Source organism: Lactuca virosa, chromosome 3 (assembly GCF_052849685.1).
Source record: "Lactuca virosa cultivar CGN04683 chromosome 3, Lactuca_virosa_CGN04683_v6, whole genome shotgun sequence".
Lineage (NCBI taxonomy): Eukaryota > Viridiplantae > Streptophyta > Magnoliopsida > Asterales > Asteraceae > Lactuca > Lactuca virosa.
The window spans coordinates 60,635,988-60,658,651 of NC_136428.1; the positions used below are offsets into that span (position 1 = coordinate 60,635,988).

The 22,664-nt window shown below is 34.4% G+C and overlaps 1 protein-coding gene across 1 annotated transcript; it reads left to right on the forward strand.

The window, feature by feature from the left end:
• The first annotated feature begins 9,417 nt into the window (after window positions 1-9,417).
• Window positions 9,418-9,890, forward strand: LOC145163577 (uncharacterized). The gene is made up of 2 exons (XM_079082402.1): window positions 9,418-9,570; window positions 9,663-9,890. The coding sequence occupies exons 1-2, from the start codon at window positions 9,418-9,420 to the stop codon at window positions 9,888-9,890; spliced, it is 381 nt and encodes a 126-aa protein (XP_078938528.1).
• Window positions 9,891-22,664: the final 12,774 nt, after the last annotated feature.

The window sequence follows — 22,664 nt, forward strand, 5'->3', positions numbered from 1 at the left end:
TTTTGGTGGCAGTTGGGATACGTATCTACCGCTAGCGGAATTTTCGTATAACAACAGTTACCACGCCAGCATAGACGGACCTCCCTTCGAGATGCTCTATGGGAGGAAGTGTAGGACCCCAATCTGTTGGGGCGAGGTCGGTCAGAGAGTCATGGGGAATACTGAGGTAGTAATCAAGACTACAGAGCAGATCCAGCAGGTCTGGAGTAGGCTCCATACTGCTCAGAGTCGACAGAAGAGCTACGCCGACAAGCGGTGTTCAGACTTGGAGTTTCAGGTGGACGATATGGTCCTCCTAAAGGTGTCACCTTGGAAAGGTGTCATCCCGTTCCGGAAGCGGGGCAAGCTGGGCCCCAGGTACATTGGTCCTTTCAGGGTTATAGCCTGGGTGGGCAAGGTGGCGTATCGGTTGGACCTTCCAGCAGAGCTCAGTCAGATCCACAGCACTTTCCATGTTTCCCAGTTGCGGAAGCGCTTAGTCGATGATTCAGCGATTGTGCCCTTGGAGGATATTCAGGTTAACGATAGCCTGAACTACACTGAGAGACTGGTGGCGATTCTGGATCACAAGAAGAAAACCTTGAGGAACAAGGTTGTTCAGTTAGTAAAGGTGCAGTGGCAGCACCGTAAGGGTTCTGAGTGGACTTGGGAGCCCGAGGAGGAGATGAGGGATCACTACCCGGAGTTGTTTTCGGACGCAGCAGACTTCGAGGTCGAAGTCTAAGACACGTGGGGGAGAATTGTAATTTTTGGTTCCTGGTGTGTATTTAACTCATTAATTTATTTATTTTGGAAGGGTAACTAGACGATTTGGTGGCCCTAACTCATCGAGTAGAGTGCAGAATATACGCGGGGTTTAAGCTGTCTACTCGACGAGTCAAGAGCCCTCGACTCGGCGAGTATATCGGCCAGAATGAAACCCTAATCTTGGGGTTTTGCACCCTATTTAAGCTCCTTATCCCCCACCCCTTAGCCTCATTTCTAGCCTCCTTGTCCCAAACCCTAATCCACGAAACCCTAGAGCTTTCCTTGAGAGTGTGAGCCATTTTGAGTGATCTTTGTGTGCTTTTGAAGCTTGTGGTAAAAGAAGAAGATAGAGGGCTCAAGAGGGGAAGAGTAGATCTAGAAACTGCAATCCATTGCTACATTTTCTGGTAATCAAGTTTCTATCTTGGCTATTAGTTCATTAGATCTCTTTATGTCCTCTTTATGTGGGTTTTTGGTCCAAGAATGATAGATTTTGGGGAATGATCGACCCAAGAAGGTATTCTTCTAGATCTAGGATCTAGAGGGGCTGTTATGACATAAATGTGCAAACTTTATGCCATTAGAGCCCCCATGCAAGCCATAGAGTGTCATATTGGCCTTTTTAGCCCTAAAAGGCCATGCATGTGGGGAAAGGTGGGAACTTTACGTGTCCAAGTAGTGTTAGGGGTTTAGATATGAGGTTGTAAGCCTTATTTTGGTGTATGGAGGGCTTAAGGACCAAGTTCTAGGTCCCAAGGAATTAGGGTTTGAGCAAAACCCTTTAAGAAGAGGCATTAATGGGTAAAGTCAGAAACTTTACCCTTAAAAGGCCATTTTTAGGGTTTATGTGAAGTATGAAGCTTGGATCTGAAGTGTAGGGGCTTAATTCATTAAGATAACCCAAACAGACAGGGGAACTCGACGAGTCCAGTAAGGGACTCGACGAGTTGTAGTCGGGTTGTCCCGATGGTATGCCAGTTAGAACTCGACGAGACTGTGAAGGGACTCGACGAGTTGACTCGGTTGACCACGAGTCTGAGTAGTATAGGAACTCGCCGAGTTAGGAGGTAAATCGACGAGTTGAGTTGACTGGGAGTTGACCTTGACTTTGACTTTGACCAGGATGTTGACTTTGACCAGGGGTAAAATGGTCATTTTACCCTAAGAAGGATTATCATATTTTTTTGATTAAGTGTTATTGGAAATTAATAGTCGGGGAGTCGTTGGAGCAGCCGTCAGAGATTCCTCACACGAGATTTCACAGCTAGCATTCGAGGTGAGTTTCCTCCAATAGGAACAGGTTCTAAGGCACCAAGGCCGGCCCGTTTAGTTAGTAGTAGTTCCGGACTACGGTCCGATGTCGGGCGGGGCCCGATGTAGGTTTATATGCTTTTTTGGATTTCAATCTGATGTCGGTGTGGTCCCGATGAATACTTGTATGCTTGATGTCTTTGTGATTCTTGCATGTGTTTGTATTGTATGTTTCCGGATTTCGGTCCGATGTCGGGGCGATCCCGAGGAATGTTAGTATGTTACCGGATTACGGTCCAATGTCGGGCGGGGCCTGAGGAATGTTTAAGTGTTAATGTTATATGCTTAGGTTTATGTGAGTTACTAATTATGCTCATATGTATTCCGAGATGTGCTCGATGTCGGGCGGGGCCCGATGCCGAATAGGGTTCGATGCCGAGCGGGGCCTGATGTCGGGAAAGCTGATGCCGATCTTGACTCGATGTAGCAGGGGCGGGGCCCAAGATATGTTTATGTGTTATGTGTATGGTATGTGGTAGTTGGGGAGACTCACAAAGCTTCGTGCTTACAGTTTTCTGTTTTGGTTTCAGGTACTTCCGTTGGTAAGGGGAAGAGCTCGGGATGACTGAATGACACACACCATTGTTTTTAGCCTGGGAGGATTTACTCTGATTTATGATACATGGTTTTGATACATTGACAAATATGATGACATTTTTGAGATATGTGATTATGATTTTTATATGATTGATAATATTGATGGTTTTTATTACTAAGAAATAAACATTTTTGAGGATTTACTCTAATTTATGACCCATCTCATTTTTAAATTTTTTTAAATAAAATAAGAAATAAACAATAAAAAAAGAATAAGAAAGGGCAATATATTCTTTTTATTGTTGATATGGACCAAACACGCAACAAAAACATATTATAGGGAATGTCCGAGTTAAATAAAATAACTTAGGGACTAAACGCCCAAATTGCCCCAAACCATAGGGACCATTCGTGTATTTTACTCGTATATTTATAACCAAATAAGGTATTCCGCCTAATAAACTAAGGGTTAATGCCATAAAAGCCTCTAGTTTTCAGGGTTTTGTTGGTTTTGCCCAAAGTTGAATTTTATACCCATTTGTATCATTATATTTTCCAAAAAATGTTTGGTTTTACCTTTTTATCAGTGATAACAGGTTTTACAGGTTACCATTATATTAACTTCGTCAAAAAAACCCTTAAGTTTATAGTTTTTTTTTACGTTTTTACCCTTAAGTTTACATTTTTTTTTACGTTTTTACCCTAAGTATTTTTTTCATATATTATACGTAGTCATACAGAAAAATCATATTTATAGAAGAAAAAAATATTAAATTAAATATTATATTTACATTCTTTTTTTAATGTTATATATATATATATATATATATATATATATATATATATATATATATATATAGAGAGAGAGAGAGAGAGAGAGAGAAAAAAAAAAAAGAGAAAGAGAGAGAGAGCTAGGTTCAAGTATTCTAACTAATTATTGTGTGGATGTAGGAATCAATGTGAGCCAATCATTTCAAAACCTAAATAAGGTAAATTTGTAATGTTATCTATTAATTAATTTTAGTAATTAAATAAATATTTAAAAAATCCCTTTAATTTAGGCAAGATAGTTTAAGAATTAATTGAATAAGGTAAATTTTTAATGTTATCTATTAGTTAATTTTAGTAATCAAATCTATTTGTTCAATAATTGTATATTTAATGATGTTATTTACACTATTATTCTGTAAGAATATGTATGAATCTATATTTACTTTACAATGTTTGAATATATAAGGATCATGTTATATTTAAACTGATGGTTCAAGATTATTGTTTTTTTACAATAAGTTATTTCAATCAAAATATGTACTCTATCAGAATATATTCTGACATTTTCATAGAATATCGTTCTAACAGAATTGCATTCGAAAATAATAAAATCGAGTAAAATTAAAAATTATGTTAGAATTAAAAATGAATTAATTAAAAAAATCAGAATTCAAAATTAAAAGAATCAATATACCTTAAAATCCGAAATTTTTTCATTAATTAAACATGTGTTTCCTAATTTAAACATGTGTCTCCTAATTTAAAAATAGGTAAATCATTACTTAAAATAACTAAAACTATTGGTCTACATTCATCCCTACATCCACACAATAATTAATTAGGATACAATAACCTAAGCCAATATATATATATATATATATATATATATATATATATATATATATATATATATATATATATATATATATATATATATGAGTTTTTTTCATGGTTATACAATTTAAAACATAAAATGATATTTTTAGAAATATAAATACGTATTTTATAGATATAGTTTTTAGAAGTATAAATACATATTTTTATATTTTTAGAAATATTAATATGTATCTATACTTCTAATAATATATTTATACTTTTAAAAGAATATAAAAATATATATTTACATTTCTGAAAATATACGTATATATTTTCAAAAACGTAAAAATAAATATTTATACTTCTAAAATAAATACTAATATTTCTAAAATATATATATATATGTACTTCTAAAAAACATAAAAATGTGTGTGTGTGTATATATATATATATATATATGTATATATATATATATATATATATGCTTTTAAATATATAAAATACGTATTTATAGTTCTAGAAAGATATTAATTTTTTTTACATTTTAAACGGTTTAATCAGGCAAAAATACTCATATATAAAGAAAAAACATTTAAAAAGAATGTAAATACAATATTTAATTAAATATTTTTTTTCGTATATAATTACGATTTTTTGAACTAATACTTATAATATGAAAAATTATACTTAGGGGAAAAGCGAAATTTTTTTTATAAAGTTAGGGTAAAAACTTAAAAAGAAAAAAAAACAAAAAACAAAAACATGTAAATTTAAGGGATTTTTTACGAAGTTAATATAATGATATTTGGAAAACCTGTTATCATCGGTAAAATGGTAAACCGAAATTTTTTTTTAAAAATATGAGAGTAAAAACGGACATAAAGTTAACTTGAACTTGAAGGTTTTTATACGATTAACCCATAAACTTGATGGGTTTTGAGCAAAACATCAATTCTATGGTGTACATGCAAACCCTAATAGCTTTGGATCTAGTTTGTCTAATGAACATGCAATTGATAATCCAAAGCCATAAACCCTAGATCTAATAAACTATAACTGAAATTAGGGTTTAGATCTTACCTTTGATTGTTATATAGCAATAACAATCAATCCTTGGCTTCAGAAAGCTTAGTGCCTCAAGTGTTGCACCTCTAATGGAGTCACAAACACCACTAAGCAACTTGGATGAAGAGGGAGGAGAGAGGAGGCACCAAAAACGGCTGGAAACCCTAAAGGAACACTTAGCCACGTTTTTGGGGCATAGGGGGCCTTGATATACATGTAGGCTATTAGGGTTTACAACTAGGAAACCCTAATCTGGCTGCTTAAGCCCTAAGCAGCCCATGGACTCCTTTAACATATCCCTTGGACGAATTCCTTATGGGCTTCCCATAGAATTCGTCCAACCTATATTATTTAGGTAATCCATAGCCCAATTGCAATTATCTTATAATTACAAATCCAGTCCCCTAAGTTTAATTAATCTCTTTTAGTCACTAAATTAATTCTTAATTAATTCTTGACTGATATTAATCAAACAATAGGATTTCTCCTTTAATATATTATTCTCATAATATATTAATAAATCATAATTAAACCTTTCTCTCTTTAATTCATCCTACATATTGCTATGGTGAAGGCAACCCAAAAGGACCATGCTCATAATCGGGTCAAGTACATACCAAAATAGTTATGGGCTTAGACACTAATCCAACAAAACTAACTACTAACATTGAATCATTTTCCGTTACCTAAAAAAAACTAATCACTGACATGGCAATTTTTGTTTTAAACACCTAAATATCTCAAATAATCATAACACACTGAAACCTAACTATTTTAAAATACGTTACTAAAAAGTATTATATATCTAATCCAAATCTTCATTCCTAATAATTGCCTCCCCTAAATGTCACTTGGCACTTCAATAAGCACCATCTTTCCACGTGTCCATCTCTCAATTTTCTGCAGAAATAAATTCCCGCCCATTGCATTAAATACGAAAAGCAATTACATAAATTAAAATTAAATACAAATAAATTAAATATGAAATTTTTTAATTTTCCTACAAATTAGCAATTTTGTTGCCATATTCTAACTAATTTTGAATATTTTTGAATTGATTGATTGATTGATTTATCTTTTACCCAATATATATGCATTATAATAGGAATCTAATTGCATTTCTGATTTTATCAGTTATCATTTACATATATATATGTATTGTAAATTATTTGTTTACCTTTGCGTCTTTCATAGTTTCGTTCTCTGTACGTCTTCTTCTCTGGCACTCTAGTAATTCATTCTCATATATATTGATTCTTCTGTTGAATTAAGTATTGTTCTTCTGTTTACACTTCTCCTTCTTATCTATATTTATTCTGTTTACACGATTATGCCCTGTTATGTACGGAAGGTTTTTGACAATAACATGTTGATACCTTTACAACCGATGTGGATGTTATTGACGATTATGCCCTGTTGAGTGTGAATATGATTAGATTAACAAAAACCTGTTGATCAGTAAACTATATACGCATAAAAGAAAAAATATTGTTTATCTTTAATAAATTGCATAGTATGCCCTATGCAAATGGGCAATAATGCTTTTATCATTTGTGACATCTCCATTTTCACGGCCAGAAAAGACCGATTTTGTTTATGCTTTATAAAAATCAGAGTACCTCTTTTAATAAAAATGTTGCGAAATTTGTTCCCAGAAAAACATGATAAATACGTTATCAAAGCATTTCCGAAGAAATGTATTTTTATTCATTTTAAAACATTGGGATGTCATCGTCAATACAGAAACATAAGCATAAACAGAACTTACATTCATTATCACTAGTGACTTATATCTCCTTAATCTCTCAATGTAATGTAACTTCATATCAACACATGTGATTCAAATAAACTGAGTGGGTCAGGTTGGAAAACCTGGTGAGTACATAGGGTTTTCAACCCACAATAATATAATTATTATGTTTAAACAATTATACAATCAACCCAATTACCCATCCCCATTATCTTCTTTATTATACCCTAAGAAATCAACTATTCCTCGTTTATTTATTCCTAAGGATTATCCTAAGGAATCGGCACGAAATCCATCGTTGCCAGAGTCTACTCAATTGGCACAACGTCGCATAGTCGCCAGGTTTTAGGCACTAAGTCTCATAGTCGCCAGGGTTTATACAACATGCACTACGTCGCATAGTCGCCAGGGTTTAGGCACTATGTCTCATAGTCGCCAGGGTTTGTTTATCGACAGTATCGTTTCCGAGGATCCACTCGCAATACATGTCAATGGGTTTTTAGAGTACACCTGGTGAATACACAGTTCAAAACACTTACAGGTTGCGAGCCTGCTAGTGTCCACTGGACTGTCTAGAATAGTCCGTGGTTGTCATCCATACTCTGCTGAATGACGGGGCCAACACATGGGTAAAAGACTTCTCTCATGGTTTACCTCTCACCCTTATTTCATGGTCTATATCACTTCTCTTCATTATATTTTTGTCATACAGCAACTGTTTCATCTACCCATGTTTTACCCAACACATTTTGTAGATATAAAATACATATACAGTTTAAATCATTTAAAACATGTATAAAAATCTTTCACCCAACACAGACGGCAAGTATACAGACAATATGCACACATAGCACGTAATTTATATTAAATACTTCGTATCTATGTGTAAGATGAAAGGGACTATGCACTCACTTGAAAAGGTGGTGACTCGGCACTCGAACAGCACTTCGTTATCTCAAAAGAATTTCCCCTCGACAAAACAGCGGATTTTTATTAAAAACCGGGCTTCGCTGGAGCAGCATTTCCGAGCCGAAAGCTTTTCTTCTCGGAGTCGTCGGGCGCTCCGGGGATTTCTTCTCGTGCTAGGGAGGTTCCCTAGACTTGGGAGGGGTTTAGGGAGGTTAGAGAGAAGTTAGAGAGAGAAAGAAAGGCTTATGGTGTGAAGAAATTATGAAGAGTTCATCTCTTATTTATAGGAATTTTATAGTAAAGTAGCCTCTAAGCTTCGTCCGTATCTTTTGCGTACGAGCTCCGTTTTCTACGTTCTTTATATCCACGCATTGGTATTTACGAGTACTATAACTTTCATTTAGACCCCGTCGGCTAATTCTCCTTCTATCTCAGATTTACAAAAATTGTATCGTATTTATCGCGCACGAAGAGTAACGACTAAGCTTCGTCCATATCTTTCGCATATGAGCTCCGTTTCCGACGTTATTTATATCCACACGTTGGTATTTATGAGTACTACAACTTTCATTTAGACCCTGTTGGCTAATTCTCATTCTATCTCGGATTTACAAAACTATATCGAATTCGCCGCGCTCGAAAAGTAGAGACTAAGCTTCGTCCATAACTTTCGTATACGAGCTCCGTTTTTGACATTATTTATATCCACGCGTAGGTAAAAATAAAATCTACAACTTTCCTTTTTTCTCCGTCGGGTAATTCTCGACCGATCTTAAATTTAACAGTAGGAGGTGATTACACTGTTAAATGTCCGCGTAAAATTTATAACTTTTACATACGGACTCCGTTTTCGTCTGTCTTTTTGCCGTTGAGTTCCTATTAATGAGATCTTCAATTCTCATTTAGGTCGCATTGGCCAAAAACCGCTCGATCTAAAATTCGAATTTCGGGTTGTACACTGCTAAGCCGAAACTTCGAAAAATCATAACTTCCTCATACAAAGTCAAATTTAGGCGTTCTTTTTATGGACGCTCTTGGTTTAACGTTTTTTACGACTTTAGTTTAGATCGATAAGGCTAAAAGTCGCTCTATCGTAAATTCACTATTTACGCTTCCCGGTGCCGTGCCGGTTCCGTCGCGAAACTTCGACGGGTCATAACTTCTTCGTTATAACTCGGATTTCGGCATTCTTTATATCTACGGAACCCTTGAGACATATTCTACAACTTGGTTAAGATTATTTATTCTAAATAATCTTTTGTCTAAAAGTCGTTTTCGACCCCTATTATCTCTAAATTTACTAGTCCGGATCTACGGGCGTTACATCATTCAATTATGTTTGAAAACCAAATTAATTTTACTGCAATTTTCATCTTTATAATGTGGCTGTGTATCTTATGTTCGAAAATCTTATATACTTATTCTTATTGATTGTTATGTATATGCAAAGTCAGTTTCAATATCTTACAATATTTTATTATGAAGTTATTATTTTAATTTTTTTCACAGAAATGGCAGCACAAAATGTTACATTTGTAGTTGATGTGGATGTAACTAGTGATGACTTGGCTTTCAAACTTCGTGTCATAAACTTGTGGAAGCAAATGTCTGTGTACAACAAGGATGAAATTTACTCAATTGAAATGATCTTAATAGATGAACAGGTAATTAGAAAAATTAAAAATATTTTTTCTTTACACATACAAATCTAATATAATTTACTTATAAATGTCAATTTATATCATACTTCTTTTAGGGAAACAAGATCCAAGCAACCGTGTCAACAAAAAACATCTACAAATTCAAAGATATTCTAAAAGACGGGCATGCATTTTACATAAAATCTCCAATCTTTGCATCACAAAGGATAAATGCTTTGAGGTTAACTCGCCTTCATCATAAACTTAATTTTGTGAATAACACTGTTATTACGAAGTGTGATGACTTTTCTGGACCTACATTTGGTTTTGAGTTTGTTGATTAGCAAACTCTTATCTCATTGATACATCCTCAAAACCTTGTTATCGGTTAGTTGATGTTAATATATTTTAATTATTGACAAATTTTATGTTTGACTTAAATATTATATATTTAAATTCACAAGAATGTTTTGTTCTTCTTTGTTATTTTTCATAGATGTAATTGGATTGGTAGTTGCTTTTAGTGACATGTTGCGAGATAATTTCGATATGAAAAAACACAGACTCAACATCCAAATACAAGATGCAAAGTATGTTTTATACACACACATATTAGTATATATATATATATATATATATATATATATATATATATATATATTATGTTTTTATTGTAAATATCTTTTATTATTTTGATGTATACGTGTTTCCATAGTTATAGACCTGATTGTATTGTATATATCCCTTATGGGAAATCAATGTAAATCAAGGAAAGAGAGTTTCCGATTTTCATGGTATCAGAGCACCTTCACCAGCTCCCACATTGATGAAGCTCTTTCGCCTCAATGCTACTGGGTACAAGGTACTCAATCACATTGATGGAACACCTTCACCAACTCCCACCGACCCGAGTCACACATCATGGAAGGAGATTGATGCAATCGTTTTACAGTGGATCTATGCTACACTGTCAGACGAATTGCTTGTACGGGTGTTAGAGACTGAATCTACTGCATATCAGGCCTGGAATAGAGTGAAGAACATCTTCCACAACAACAAGGGATCCAGGGCTGCTGCACTTGAACAAGGGTTTGTCAATCTCACGCTCCGCTCCATACCCTCCCTCGAGGCCTATTGCCAACGATTGAAGGAGATTGCTGACAAACTCACCGACACAGATAACCCGGTTACCGAGACCCGATTGATTCTTCAACTTGTTCGTGGTCTTCCCCCTGAATTTGATGTCACAGCCTCTCAAATCAATCATGAATTGCCTTCATGGGAAGATGCCTGTGATATGTTGGACCATGAACAACGACGCCAATTGGCCCGTGACTCTGCTCATATCCCATCACCTGTCATCGCGGCCGTCTCGCGGGACCAACCGGCACCGGCTCCTGCCCCTGCTCGTCGTGACTCAGCTCCTCGCAACAACCAGCGCCGCCCCTCCGGCCACCGCAATCAGCCACCATCAAACCAATTTGGCTCACGACCTTCAGGTCCCAGGTCTGTTGCTCCTTATGCAGTATCGCCACCACCTTAGGCAGCCCAGTACTCCCAACAGTGGGCCCCATGGTGGGCAGCTCCACCACCATGCCCATATCCTACTCAATCGGGTTGGGCTCAACCTCCTTGGACCATGCCACACTATCAGAATCGTGGACCTACTCCACCACCTCCGCAGACCGCAAATGCTCCACAAGTTAATCTCACTGACCTTAACCCCTTGGATGTTAATGACCTAGGTCAAGCTTTCGGGGCTTTGAATGTTCAACCAGAAACCGATAATCAGTGGTTTATGGATTCGGGAGCAAAAAACCACATGACATCTGATGCAGGTATAGTTATTATTCCTTCCTCTGTTACTTCTACTAAGTCTATATATGTTGGTAATGGTCAGCCGTTGCCAATCCAAGGATCTGGCAACACCTCCCTACCATCATCTTCCAAACCATTGCATCTCAAAAACGTGTTGTTTTCTCCTCAAATTATCAAAAACCTTATTTCTGTTAGACAATTTACCACTGATAATTGGGTTTCTTGTGACTTTGATCCTTTTGGCTTCTCTGTGAAGGACTACCAGACTGGGAAGATCCTCAGCAAACATGATAGAACAAGTCATCTCTATCCGTTCACCTACACTTCCACTGCTTCCGCCTTTGTTGCTGATAACAACTTGCCATGGCATGCTCGTTTAGGACACCCGGGACATCATGTTATGGATTATCTTCGTATTTTTAATTTTATTCCATGTAATAAGACTTCCAGTTTTACTCTTTTCCAATCTTGTCAACTTTCTAAGCATAAACGTTTACCTTTTCATAAATCACAATCTATCACCTATTTACCTTTTGATATTATACATTGTAATATATGGACCTCCCCCTTGTTAAGCCATGCTGGTTACAAATACTATATGGTACTCATTGATGATAAAACTCAATATACATGGGTTTTCCCCTTAAAATGCAAGTCTGAAACATTCACTAAATTCGTCGAATTTCATAAATATATTCAGACACAATTTCATACCAATAGTAAATCATTCCAATGTGATTTAGGCGGAGAGTTTGATAATACACAGTTTAAGACCTTTTCTAACAGACATGGTCTTCAGTTTCGGTTTTCCTGCCCACAAACCTCGCAACAGAATGGCAAAGCGGAACGCATGATTCGTCGTCTTAATGAAATAATGCTTTGCCTTCTTACTCATGCTTCGATACCTCCATCTTATTGGGTCGAAAGTCTTTTCACAGCCACCTACTTGCATAACATTCTCCCTACCAAAACCTTACAAAACCACACACCTATCTCCGCTCTCTACCTTCGACACCCTGATTATGAACACTTAAGGGTCTTCGGGTGTGCATGTTATCCAAACCAAACAGCTACCAGACCACATAACCTAGCCCTTAGATCCACACCATGTGTGTTTTTAGGTTACCCAACCAACTTTCGTGGATACAGGTGCCTTGACCTCACTTCCGGAAAGGTCATTTTCTCGCGCCATGTCACTTTTGACGAATCTATTTTCCCTTTTGCAACTACACAACTTGCTAAAGACTACACTTTCCTTGACACCGAACCCTCTCCTTTCTTCTTTCCAACCACCATACCGACCCATCTACCTCCCACTGTGCCAACTCAGTCACCACCTTCATCCCCTCAACCCTCTCCCACATCCCCCACTTCTCCTGCTACAGACACCCAACACAGTCCCCCAACTCTTCCTGCCAACACTAGCCAACCATCTCTCCCACCTCTAAAATTCACCTACCATCGACAACCTAGAACCGGTGCCACCCTTATTCCACCCGTCAACAGTCACCCTATGACCACCCGTCTCAGGGACGGTACCTCCAAACCCAAACAACCCTTAAATCTTCTTACTCACAACACCCAATCCATTTCTCCATTACCTAAGACATACAGTGCCGCACTCAATGATCCAAATTGGCGCAACGCCATGACCGACGAATATACGGCTTTATTAGATAATAACACGTGGGAATTGGTACCTGGACCTGCTAATACTAATGTCATAAATTGTATCTGGTTGTTTCGTCATAAATTTCATGCTAATGGTACTTTACAAAGATATAAGGCTTGTTTAGTCGTAAATGGAAGATCACAACAGGTTGGTATTGATTGCGATGAAACTTTTAGTCCAGTTGTGAAACCCACTACCATCCGGACTGTTTTGAGCCTGGCTGTTTCAAGATCTTGGCCAATCCATCAATTGGATGTCAAGAATGCTTTTCTGCATGGAGATTTAAACGAGACGGTATATATGTCCCAGCCTCCAGGTTATGTTGATAAAAATAATCCATCATATGTGTGCAGGTTACAGAAGTCTCTATATGGCCTCAAACAGGCCCCCAGGGCATGGTACCAAAGGTTCGCTAATTACATTACTAGTTGTGGTTTTCAAAGCACTAAAAGTGATCCTTCATTGTTTGTCTACAACCATGGATCCGATATGGCTTACCTTCTCCTCTATGTGGACGACATTATCTTAACTGCTTCTAATACTCGGCTCCTTCAACAGTTAAATTCACTTTTATCTAAGGAGTTTGCTATGACTGATCTTGGAACGTTACATCAGTTTTTGGGTATTGTGGTACATCATACGCCACATGGTTTATTTCTTTCTCAAGAATCTTATGTTGCTGACATCTTATCGCGTGCAAACATGTTCGATTGTAAACCAAGTGGCACTCCATGTGATACGGATTCCAAGCTCAGTGCTACTGCTGGTGACTTACTTACAGACGGTACTCTCTACCGCAGTCTTGCTGGTGCTTTACAGTACCTCACCTTCACACGTCCAGATATTGCTTATGTCGTCCAACAGATATGCCTTTTCATACATGCTCCCCGCGAACCACATTTTGCATACCTCAAACGGATTTTCAGATACTTGAAAGGTACTATTTCTCATGGTCTCCCAATAACTCGCTCGAAATCTACCAACCTAGTTGCTTACTCTGATTCCGATTGGGGGGGTTGTCCAGACTCCAGACGATCCACATCAGGATACTGTGTCTTTATGGGAGATAATCTAGTCTCTTGGTCTTTAAAAAGACAAAACACAGTTTCTCGCTCTAGTGCCGAAGCTGAATACCGAGGCGTTGCAAACACTACTGCAGAGACATCATGGCTTCAGAATCTCTTGACAGAACTATTTGTATTTACTCGGGAAGCCACAATCATATTTTGCAACAATGTTTCTGCCGTTTATCTTACAGGGAATCCCGTGCAACATCAACGAACCAAACATGTGGAAATCGACAAACACTTCGTCCGAGATAAAGTGCGCATCGGCTCCATTCGAGTTCTTCATATTCCTGCTGACTATCAATATGCGGACATTTTTACCAAAGGTCTACCTAAGCCTCTATTTCAGAAGTTCAAGTCCAGTCTTCGGATTGCTACCATCGCTCAGACTGCGGGGGTGTATTAGTAGATATATATATATATATATATATATATATATATATATATATATATATATATATATATATATATATATATAATGTTTTTATTGTAAATATCTTTTATTATTTTGATGTATACGTGTTTCCATAGTTATAGACCTGATTGTATTGTATATATGCCTTATGGGAAATCAATGTAAATCAAGGAAAGAGAGTTTCCGACTTTCAACAAACACACACACACACACACACACACATATATATATATATATATATATATATATATATATATATTAATTATTGGACCTAATTTAAATCATTTATTTTCCAGTGGTTTACAAATTCGTGTCACTTTGTGGGGTCATTATGCCTACAAAATGAAAGAATTTATTGATAACAATCCACACGGTCTTTGAATCATTATCATCCTTCAATTTGTGATGCTCAATGTTTGGAGAGGTATTTAATTTTCTTATTATATTTACTTTATAATAATTTAAATAACACTAATGCTTAAAGTTTTGAGAGGTAATTTATTTTCATATTATATTTTATTTTACAACAATTTAAATAACACTTATTCAATTTTTTTTAGATCAACCCACAGTTAACACATATTTTTCCGTGACGAAGCTTTTCATTAACACCGACATTGATGAAATCAATGTTTTCATATAAAAGTAATTTATTTTTTATCAATTTTTTTCTATTGTTACCCTTTATGTGACTAATAATGCTTATTTTTCTTAAAAAAACAGTTTTGATGGAGATGATCCCCTTGATACCTCTTCGAATACAAATAAATTCATTCCATTTAATCAACTTTGTAAGCATGATGATTTCATACACAACTTTCAGTTCAAGACTGATGCAGATGTTTTGAAACACAGTAAAGAAATTGTGTAGGTTACATTGTGAAACTGTTGCTGAGTTTTAATTTTAATAGTAAGTTTGAAAAAGTTTGTTTGTTTACATTCGTGGTTTAGAAGGTTGAAACATTTGTTGAACATCATTGTTTGTTTTAGTGGTTTTTTACATAAATTATGGATTATACATTATTTTTTTCGCATATCTATCTTATAAAAAAACTTTTGTTAATGTTATTAGTTGTTCGTTGTGGGTAAATTAAAGAACGAAAATGTTTACAAGTTTACAACAATACCAAACAAGATGCGAAATGTTGTTTATATGTATCAGTTTCATCAGTAACGTATCTAAATCGTTAAGTTTTTCTATATAAATGGATTAAAATAAAAAAATAAAAACATAAATGTAGCATAACAATTACCTTATTATCATTACTAAGAAATTTAGTATTCCATAATTTTCAAACAGTTCAATAGAAGCATCGGTCTATAAGAATTACCTGGTTATCATTACTAAGAAATGTAGCATTCCATAATTTTCAAACACTCTTCAATAGAAGCATTGGGCTTTCTAGGTTAAGAACATTTTGCGATTCTGAATATAGTTCTAGCCATTTCTGCAAATAATATGAGATTATAAAGCATTAGTCTTCTCTTATAATATGAAATACAAACAAATATGGCTCTCTCCAAATATCCAAAATAACCTTCAATAATTATGAGATCCTGACTATTTATCAAAAGTCCAAACTACCCTCCAATAATGAAGAAAGTGTTGTTGACTACCAATATATTTCATTGTTTTTCATAACAGTAACCTGGGCAAATAGCTAATTTTACCCTAACGACTTCTGGAAGATGATTAATAAATACATGTAAATTGGTAAAATTCTAATAGTTACCTTTCTCCCAAGTGAAGTAAGTTTTGGTTTCTCATCTTGCAAGGCCTAAAAGACAGACAAACCAACAAATGTTATTATAAACACATTTTCTTCATTGTTTGGTTGCTTATTTACGATATTAACCTTGTGTACAACCATGTAATGCCATCCTGTACTTCCTTCCAGCTTTAACCTAAACTTCTTCACACTCTTCACATACATTAACAAGATAATCAACAAATCCATTGGAGTAGAAATGATAAAATGTATGGCATGTCACTGTAACTCAGATCCATTTGAAGACACGCAACACTTATATCCCTTGCAATAGAAGTTGCCCTGTAAGCAAAGTAGTAAAATACATGTAAAGATGTTGACTTTTTGTCAAATCATTCAATTGGAGCAAAAAATTGTCTGTATTTTGAAGATTAGGAAAAAGTGTGTTGAACGTGTGTACACAACCATGTCGTTAATTGCTACTCTTCTACTACCCACAAAAAAAAGTTAAAAAAAATATAAAGTTGTTGACTTCTGCTTAAACAGTGAATTCAGAATTCATTGCATTCACGAATTTACTCAGATTTAGCAAAGGTTCTACCTTTCACAATTTACATACACGCATATATCCCTAATCACATCACACTGTTCTCCTTATCCCCATTAAAAATGGTAACACACTAGCGGGATGTTTGAAATACGAAAATAAAATTAGACTAGCGGGAACTAAAATTTTTCAGAGATATATTTGGGATTTACTTTTTCACATACATAAACAACTGTTATGACCTCAGAATTGAATAACGAGAAAGTATTCCACCCGATTTCAACCAATTTGCATCTTCATCTAAAAAAAGCCCTAATTTTTTACCTGTTCAAATCGCATGTTAAGAAGCCTTTCGTCGGTTCACTATTAGCTAAAAGTTCCCTATTTTAACCCCTGTGATTGCACGAAATCAATCCTCCTTCAACCACTGTTCTTCCGATTCTACACAAGGCCTTCATCGTATCGTCTGGTATGTTAGATGCCAAGATAAAGTTTGTATTTAGTCCCTATACTTTAAATAATACCAACTGATTCTAACCCTTTTATTTGTTGTTTTCATAAATTATTATTATTATTATTATTATTATTATTATTATTATTATTATTATTATTATTATTGAAATTAACCAATTGGTCCGGAATGAGCTTTTCTAACCAGATTTAATATTCGGTAAACTGATAGATAATTCCAACCCGTTAATATAATCATCACATAAATATTGTTTAACCCGTTCCGGACCCAGTTTTATTGCTATTTCATTATTAATCAATTCATGTATTCAAGTTTATACATGATTACATTACCAGTCGTCTGTATAGTTTTAAATTATTAACTTTATTTTTAACTATATTCCATTTTTTTATTACATACCAAACAAGGACATAAATGCAACAGACGCTAGAGAGAGAAGAAACAACAAGAAGTTATATTTGGATAACAAAAAATCCAAAAAACAATTTGCCACATCATGGTCTCATCCTACACCTACTACACATGTTATTCATTGTACCCAATACGACAATTTTCTTAATATATTTTGCATTGATTATATGTTTTATTTATTTATTTTAAATATGTTATTAATTATTATTTAAAAAATAAAATAAAACTAAAATAAAATATATTTAACTTTTATATTAGAAAATATGACTTTAAATTGTTTTCTACTATTTTACAGGTTAAAATAATTCTACAGAATCTACAAATGCTAAAGAGATGAGAAAAATTAGAAAAATATATTTGGATAATAAAAAATTCAAAATATTACCTACCACATCAATCTATCAAGATTCATCTATTACACATGTTTCTTACAAGTCGAATAATGGTATTTATCTTTGTTTTTTTTAATTTATTTTTTAATATTAAAATTATATAAAATTTGCCACACTATTTAATTTATTATTTTTTAATAATTAATATTATTTCTATTATTAGTAACTTTTTTTTCTCATTATATAATAGATGTCTACAGTCGTCGTCGTAGATTATCTACAGATAATTATACATATGTTACCAAAGACAAGGAAAATATAAACTCGGTCAAATCATGTGTATATCAACATATAATTATTAATCCAACTTCAACAAATAGAAATGTTACAACACCTTTTTCAACAATTTTAAATGGTATGTATTTCCATATACACAAATATAAGAATATATGCTTCACATATATATAATTCATAACAATTTATAACGTTCTAATTTTTATTTTTATTTTTTGAGGCAATTATATTTTTAATAACAACGTTCAAACATCACTCTCTACTAACAAAGATAAGTCTGTGTTTGGTACTGCCACCGTATCCACCAATCGTTCGACGATAATTCAGAATTTTCCTTCAAAGTAGAGAATGATTAAAATTGTTGATTTTAGAAAAAATATGGTAGACTAACAAATAAAACTTCTAATGTTGTGTATAAAGAAGTTTTTAGAAATTTGTAAAAAAAATTGTAGAATTTTATTATTCATATAAATTTCGTTATTTGTTTTTTGTTAAATTTATATTTCATTTCATAAAATTATATTTTTTTTTGCATATCTAAAAAATACAAAATGCTAATTGCATATTCAAACCACTACCGTTTGTATTTTTAACCAATAGTTATGTTGTTATCTTATTACTGCAAAACATATAAACTTTAATTAGTAAAGATGTTATTATCAATTATTAATTTTAAATAAATAATTACAATTTAATTAAAAAAATTAATTTCTAATTCGTGGCGCCCACGGGTTATAACCTAGTCCTACCTAATAAATGAAAATATTTTTTTCATTTGTTATCTTCTTCTTCATTTTGACAAATGCTATTTTCTAGGATTTTTAAAATTGTTATTTTCCACTTGTCATTTTTTGGGGATTTCAATTTTTTTAAAATAAATTTCCAAAAAATTCAAATGGGTTATATATATATATATATATATATATATATATATATATATATATATATATATATATATATATATATATATAAAGTTATAATTCTATTAATTTGATAATAAATTCTCATAAATGATCCAAAAGATTGATTTTTTTCATAAATACATCAAAAGATTACATTTTGTTATGGAAAAACATTATTTTATAAAATATTTAATGTTTATATATTAATATTAAATTTTTATTTTTAATAAACTCGTATAATACACGTGTCTAACAACTAATATGGTAATATACCATAAAGTTTTCGCAACTTGTCTAAAATACATATCAAAAACTTAAACAAAACACTTGGACCAATGGAAGAAGCATGTCTCCAAAAAGTATTCAACGTGGCCCCTCTTACATAGTTGCAGAATCTTACCATTAATATTCGCATATTACATTTTGATATATTTGAACCATATCCACAAATAATTACGTATACACTTGTCCTTCATAAAATTTTATTCTCTCCGAATCGATTGGGTTTGATTGGTTTTCGAGTGAATTGCTAAAATGGACCTAACTGGTTTAGCTTTACAAAAAACACTTCTGTTTTTTATTAGATCAAAATTTTGTTTTGGAATTTATCCATGTATTGTCGAAAATGTAATTAGTAAACCATTAGATTAATGTATGTTGTTAAAAAACTACGAATCTAATTTGTAAATTACTAATAGTGTTATTGTTAAACTGTTTTTTAATTATGAAACAGATTTAATATTTTTATATAGTAGATTTAATCTCGTATACAAAACATATATATGCCATTTAATAAATAAAAGATAAACAATTCTCATATTTTCTAATATAATTCTTTTATATAATTAATTTTTGAATTAGACAAATTTAATAACAGAATCAAGAATAGTATTTATTTTGAATTACATTATGTATTTTAAATTAAAATTTTAATTTAACCCTAAAAACTAGATGTTAAAGTTCAAGGTTTGTAGCAGCGGCGGACCTTAGTGGGGCCTAGGGATGAGAATATGGACCGGGGAACTAGCTGGAACCGGTACCGGAACCGAAACCGGCACCGGAACCCGATGGAACCGGTCGGGCCGGGACTGGGACGTTATTTTTGTGGATTTTTGGAACCGGGAACTGGTAGGAACCGGAACCGATATAACCGGAACCGGTAGAACCGGCAAAAACCGGTAGAACCGGCAAAAACCGGAACCGTATGATGCTATTTTTCGAGGACCGGTTCCAACATTTGAAGACACGACAAGAACCGGTAGGAACCGGGAACCGGTAGAACCGCCGGGCCGGTTCGGTTCTTGATTTTGGCCGAAGCCGGTTCCCGGGTCGGGTCCGGTTCGGGCCGGTTCGGTCCTTTTGCTCATCCCTAGTGGGGCATTTGGGGTCCCGGACCACTGCTCAATTTCCGGCGCACAGTGTAATTTTTTTTTTTTTTTTTGGTTTTTTCTATTAGGTGCACCCGCTTGAAGTACGAGGGACACCCCTACTAAAACAGTCTGCGTCCGCCACTGGTTTGTAGACTTCTTTAATATGCATTTACATTAATTCTTCTTTTTGTCCCATAACTTATAACAGTTATAGAAGTAACAGTATATTTTGAGTTTTATCTCATTTTCATCAACTACTTCGTACCATCATAATCAATCCATTTACTTCACATGTTATGTATACATAACATGACTTGTCTTATATGATTCATAAAAATATAGACATGTTACCTTTCTTTTGTTTCGTTAGAGTTTCCATCTTTTTGTCCCAAACATTCAAAGAATTTACATATTGTTATGCAATTAATTTCATTAAGCTTAAATGCTTCTAGCATGCATTGAAATTATCATTTAGTATACCTTGGTGGGTCACTAGATAAAGTTTGGGCACCATAGAAGATGTCTTAAGTTTAAAACTTGAGGTTTTCAATTAGAGATATACCATAAGAATGGTGTACGACACACTTTTAAAAACAGTTGCTTAGTATCATCACCATATGTGAGCCATCTCCTATATCCACGCAGAGTCGCGAGCCAAAATGGGCGGTCAGTAAACCATTAATTATGTTTTCCTCAAGGTTATGGATATCACATACACCTCATAACTCATATGTTACAAACCTCTTTATTACAAGTTTCTCATTATTACAGTGTACTTTTCTAAAATGTTCATTTAATAAATCCATCCTCACTGAAACATATTTTATCACTTGATCATATTTCATACATCATTTTTGATTTATTCAACCTTTTACTACATCAGTAAATCATTTCATTAAAAGTTCCATCCCCAATCCTCATATTATGCTCATTTTGCATAATAAGGCATCATATTTTCCTCGCACCCACTTATACACATCGCCAAGTTAGTTATTATAAGCATAATATTTTTTAAATTATCATATTGTTTGGGAGTTTCACTTCCATTTACATTTCACTCATATTATGTCATTGTTTCTTGTCCCCAATACCTACATAGGACAACATACTTTCATTTGTATTCCATATTTATGACTTCCTCATACTTGTACATAACAATTCCACATAATTTCATATTTTAAATTTATATTCTATACTACAAGCTTAATAAAAATTTTGGGTGTTACATAGGTATACATGATCACCAAACAATTCCACATAAATTTCATATTTTACATTTACATTATATACCACAAGCTTAAAGTATTGCCTAATCGTGGCATTGAATGTCCAGCTTCCAAAAAATATGTAGTGTTAAAGTTTTTGAAAACATTGTATAATTAAGCCTATATTGTGTTTATCGGATGAGAGACAGTACAGATACACATTTATTAAGGAGCCTACTTTTGGAGGAAAAAAAGGATGTTGATAAGATATAGGGATGAGCAAAAGGACCGAACCGGCCGGAACCGGCCCGAACCGGACCCGACCCGGGAACCAGCTTCGGCCAAAATCAAGAACCGAACCGGCCCGGCGGTTCTACCGGTTCCCGGTTCCTACCGGTTCTTGTCGTGTCTTCAAATGTTGGAACCGGTCCTCGAAAAATAGCATCATACGGTTCCGGTTTTTGCTGGTTCTACCGGTTTTTGCCGGTTCTACCGGTTCCGCTTCCTACCGGTTCCCGGTTCCAAAAATCCACAAAAATAACGTCCCGGTCCCGGCCCGACCGGTTCCATCGGGTTCCGGTTCCGGTACCGGTTCCAGCCGGTTCCCCGGTCCATATGCTCATCCCTAATAAGATAGTAATGAACCATTCCCTTGTGTTTCAAAGGGGCATATATTTAGTGAAATGGATAAAATTAAGAAGATAGAAATTATTTTATGGGGTGATTCCAGATATGGCTTCACTATACTAATATTAATAATGAGAAATGGGTGAAATAGTAGATTCACCTACAAAAATTTATCCTTGGGTAATAGCAAGGTTGTAAAAATCGTTTAGTTGTAGCTAGTTAGTAGAGTAGGGTTATGGATTAATCGATATATGTGAGATTAATCGAAGACCCTAAA

What these genes read in the sequence shown, in the direction of transcription:
- LOC145163577 (XM_079082402.1), top strand. Translation starts at nt 9,418, where the DNA reads ATGGCAGCACAAAATGTTACATTTGTAGTTGATGTGGATGTAACTAGT. An exon ending in TGATCTTAATAGATGAACAG is followed by an intron (nt 9,571 to 9,662) that starts GTAATTAGAAAA and finishes TACTTCTTTTAG; the next exon opens with GGAAACAAGATCCAAGCAAC.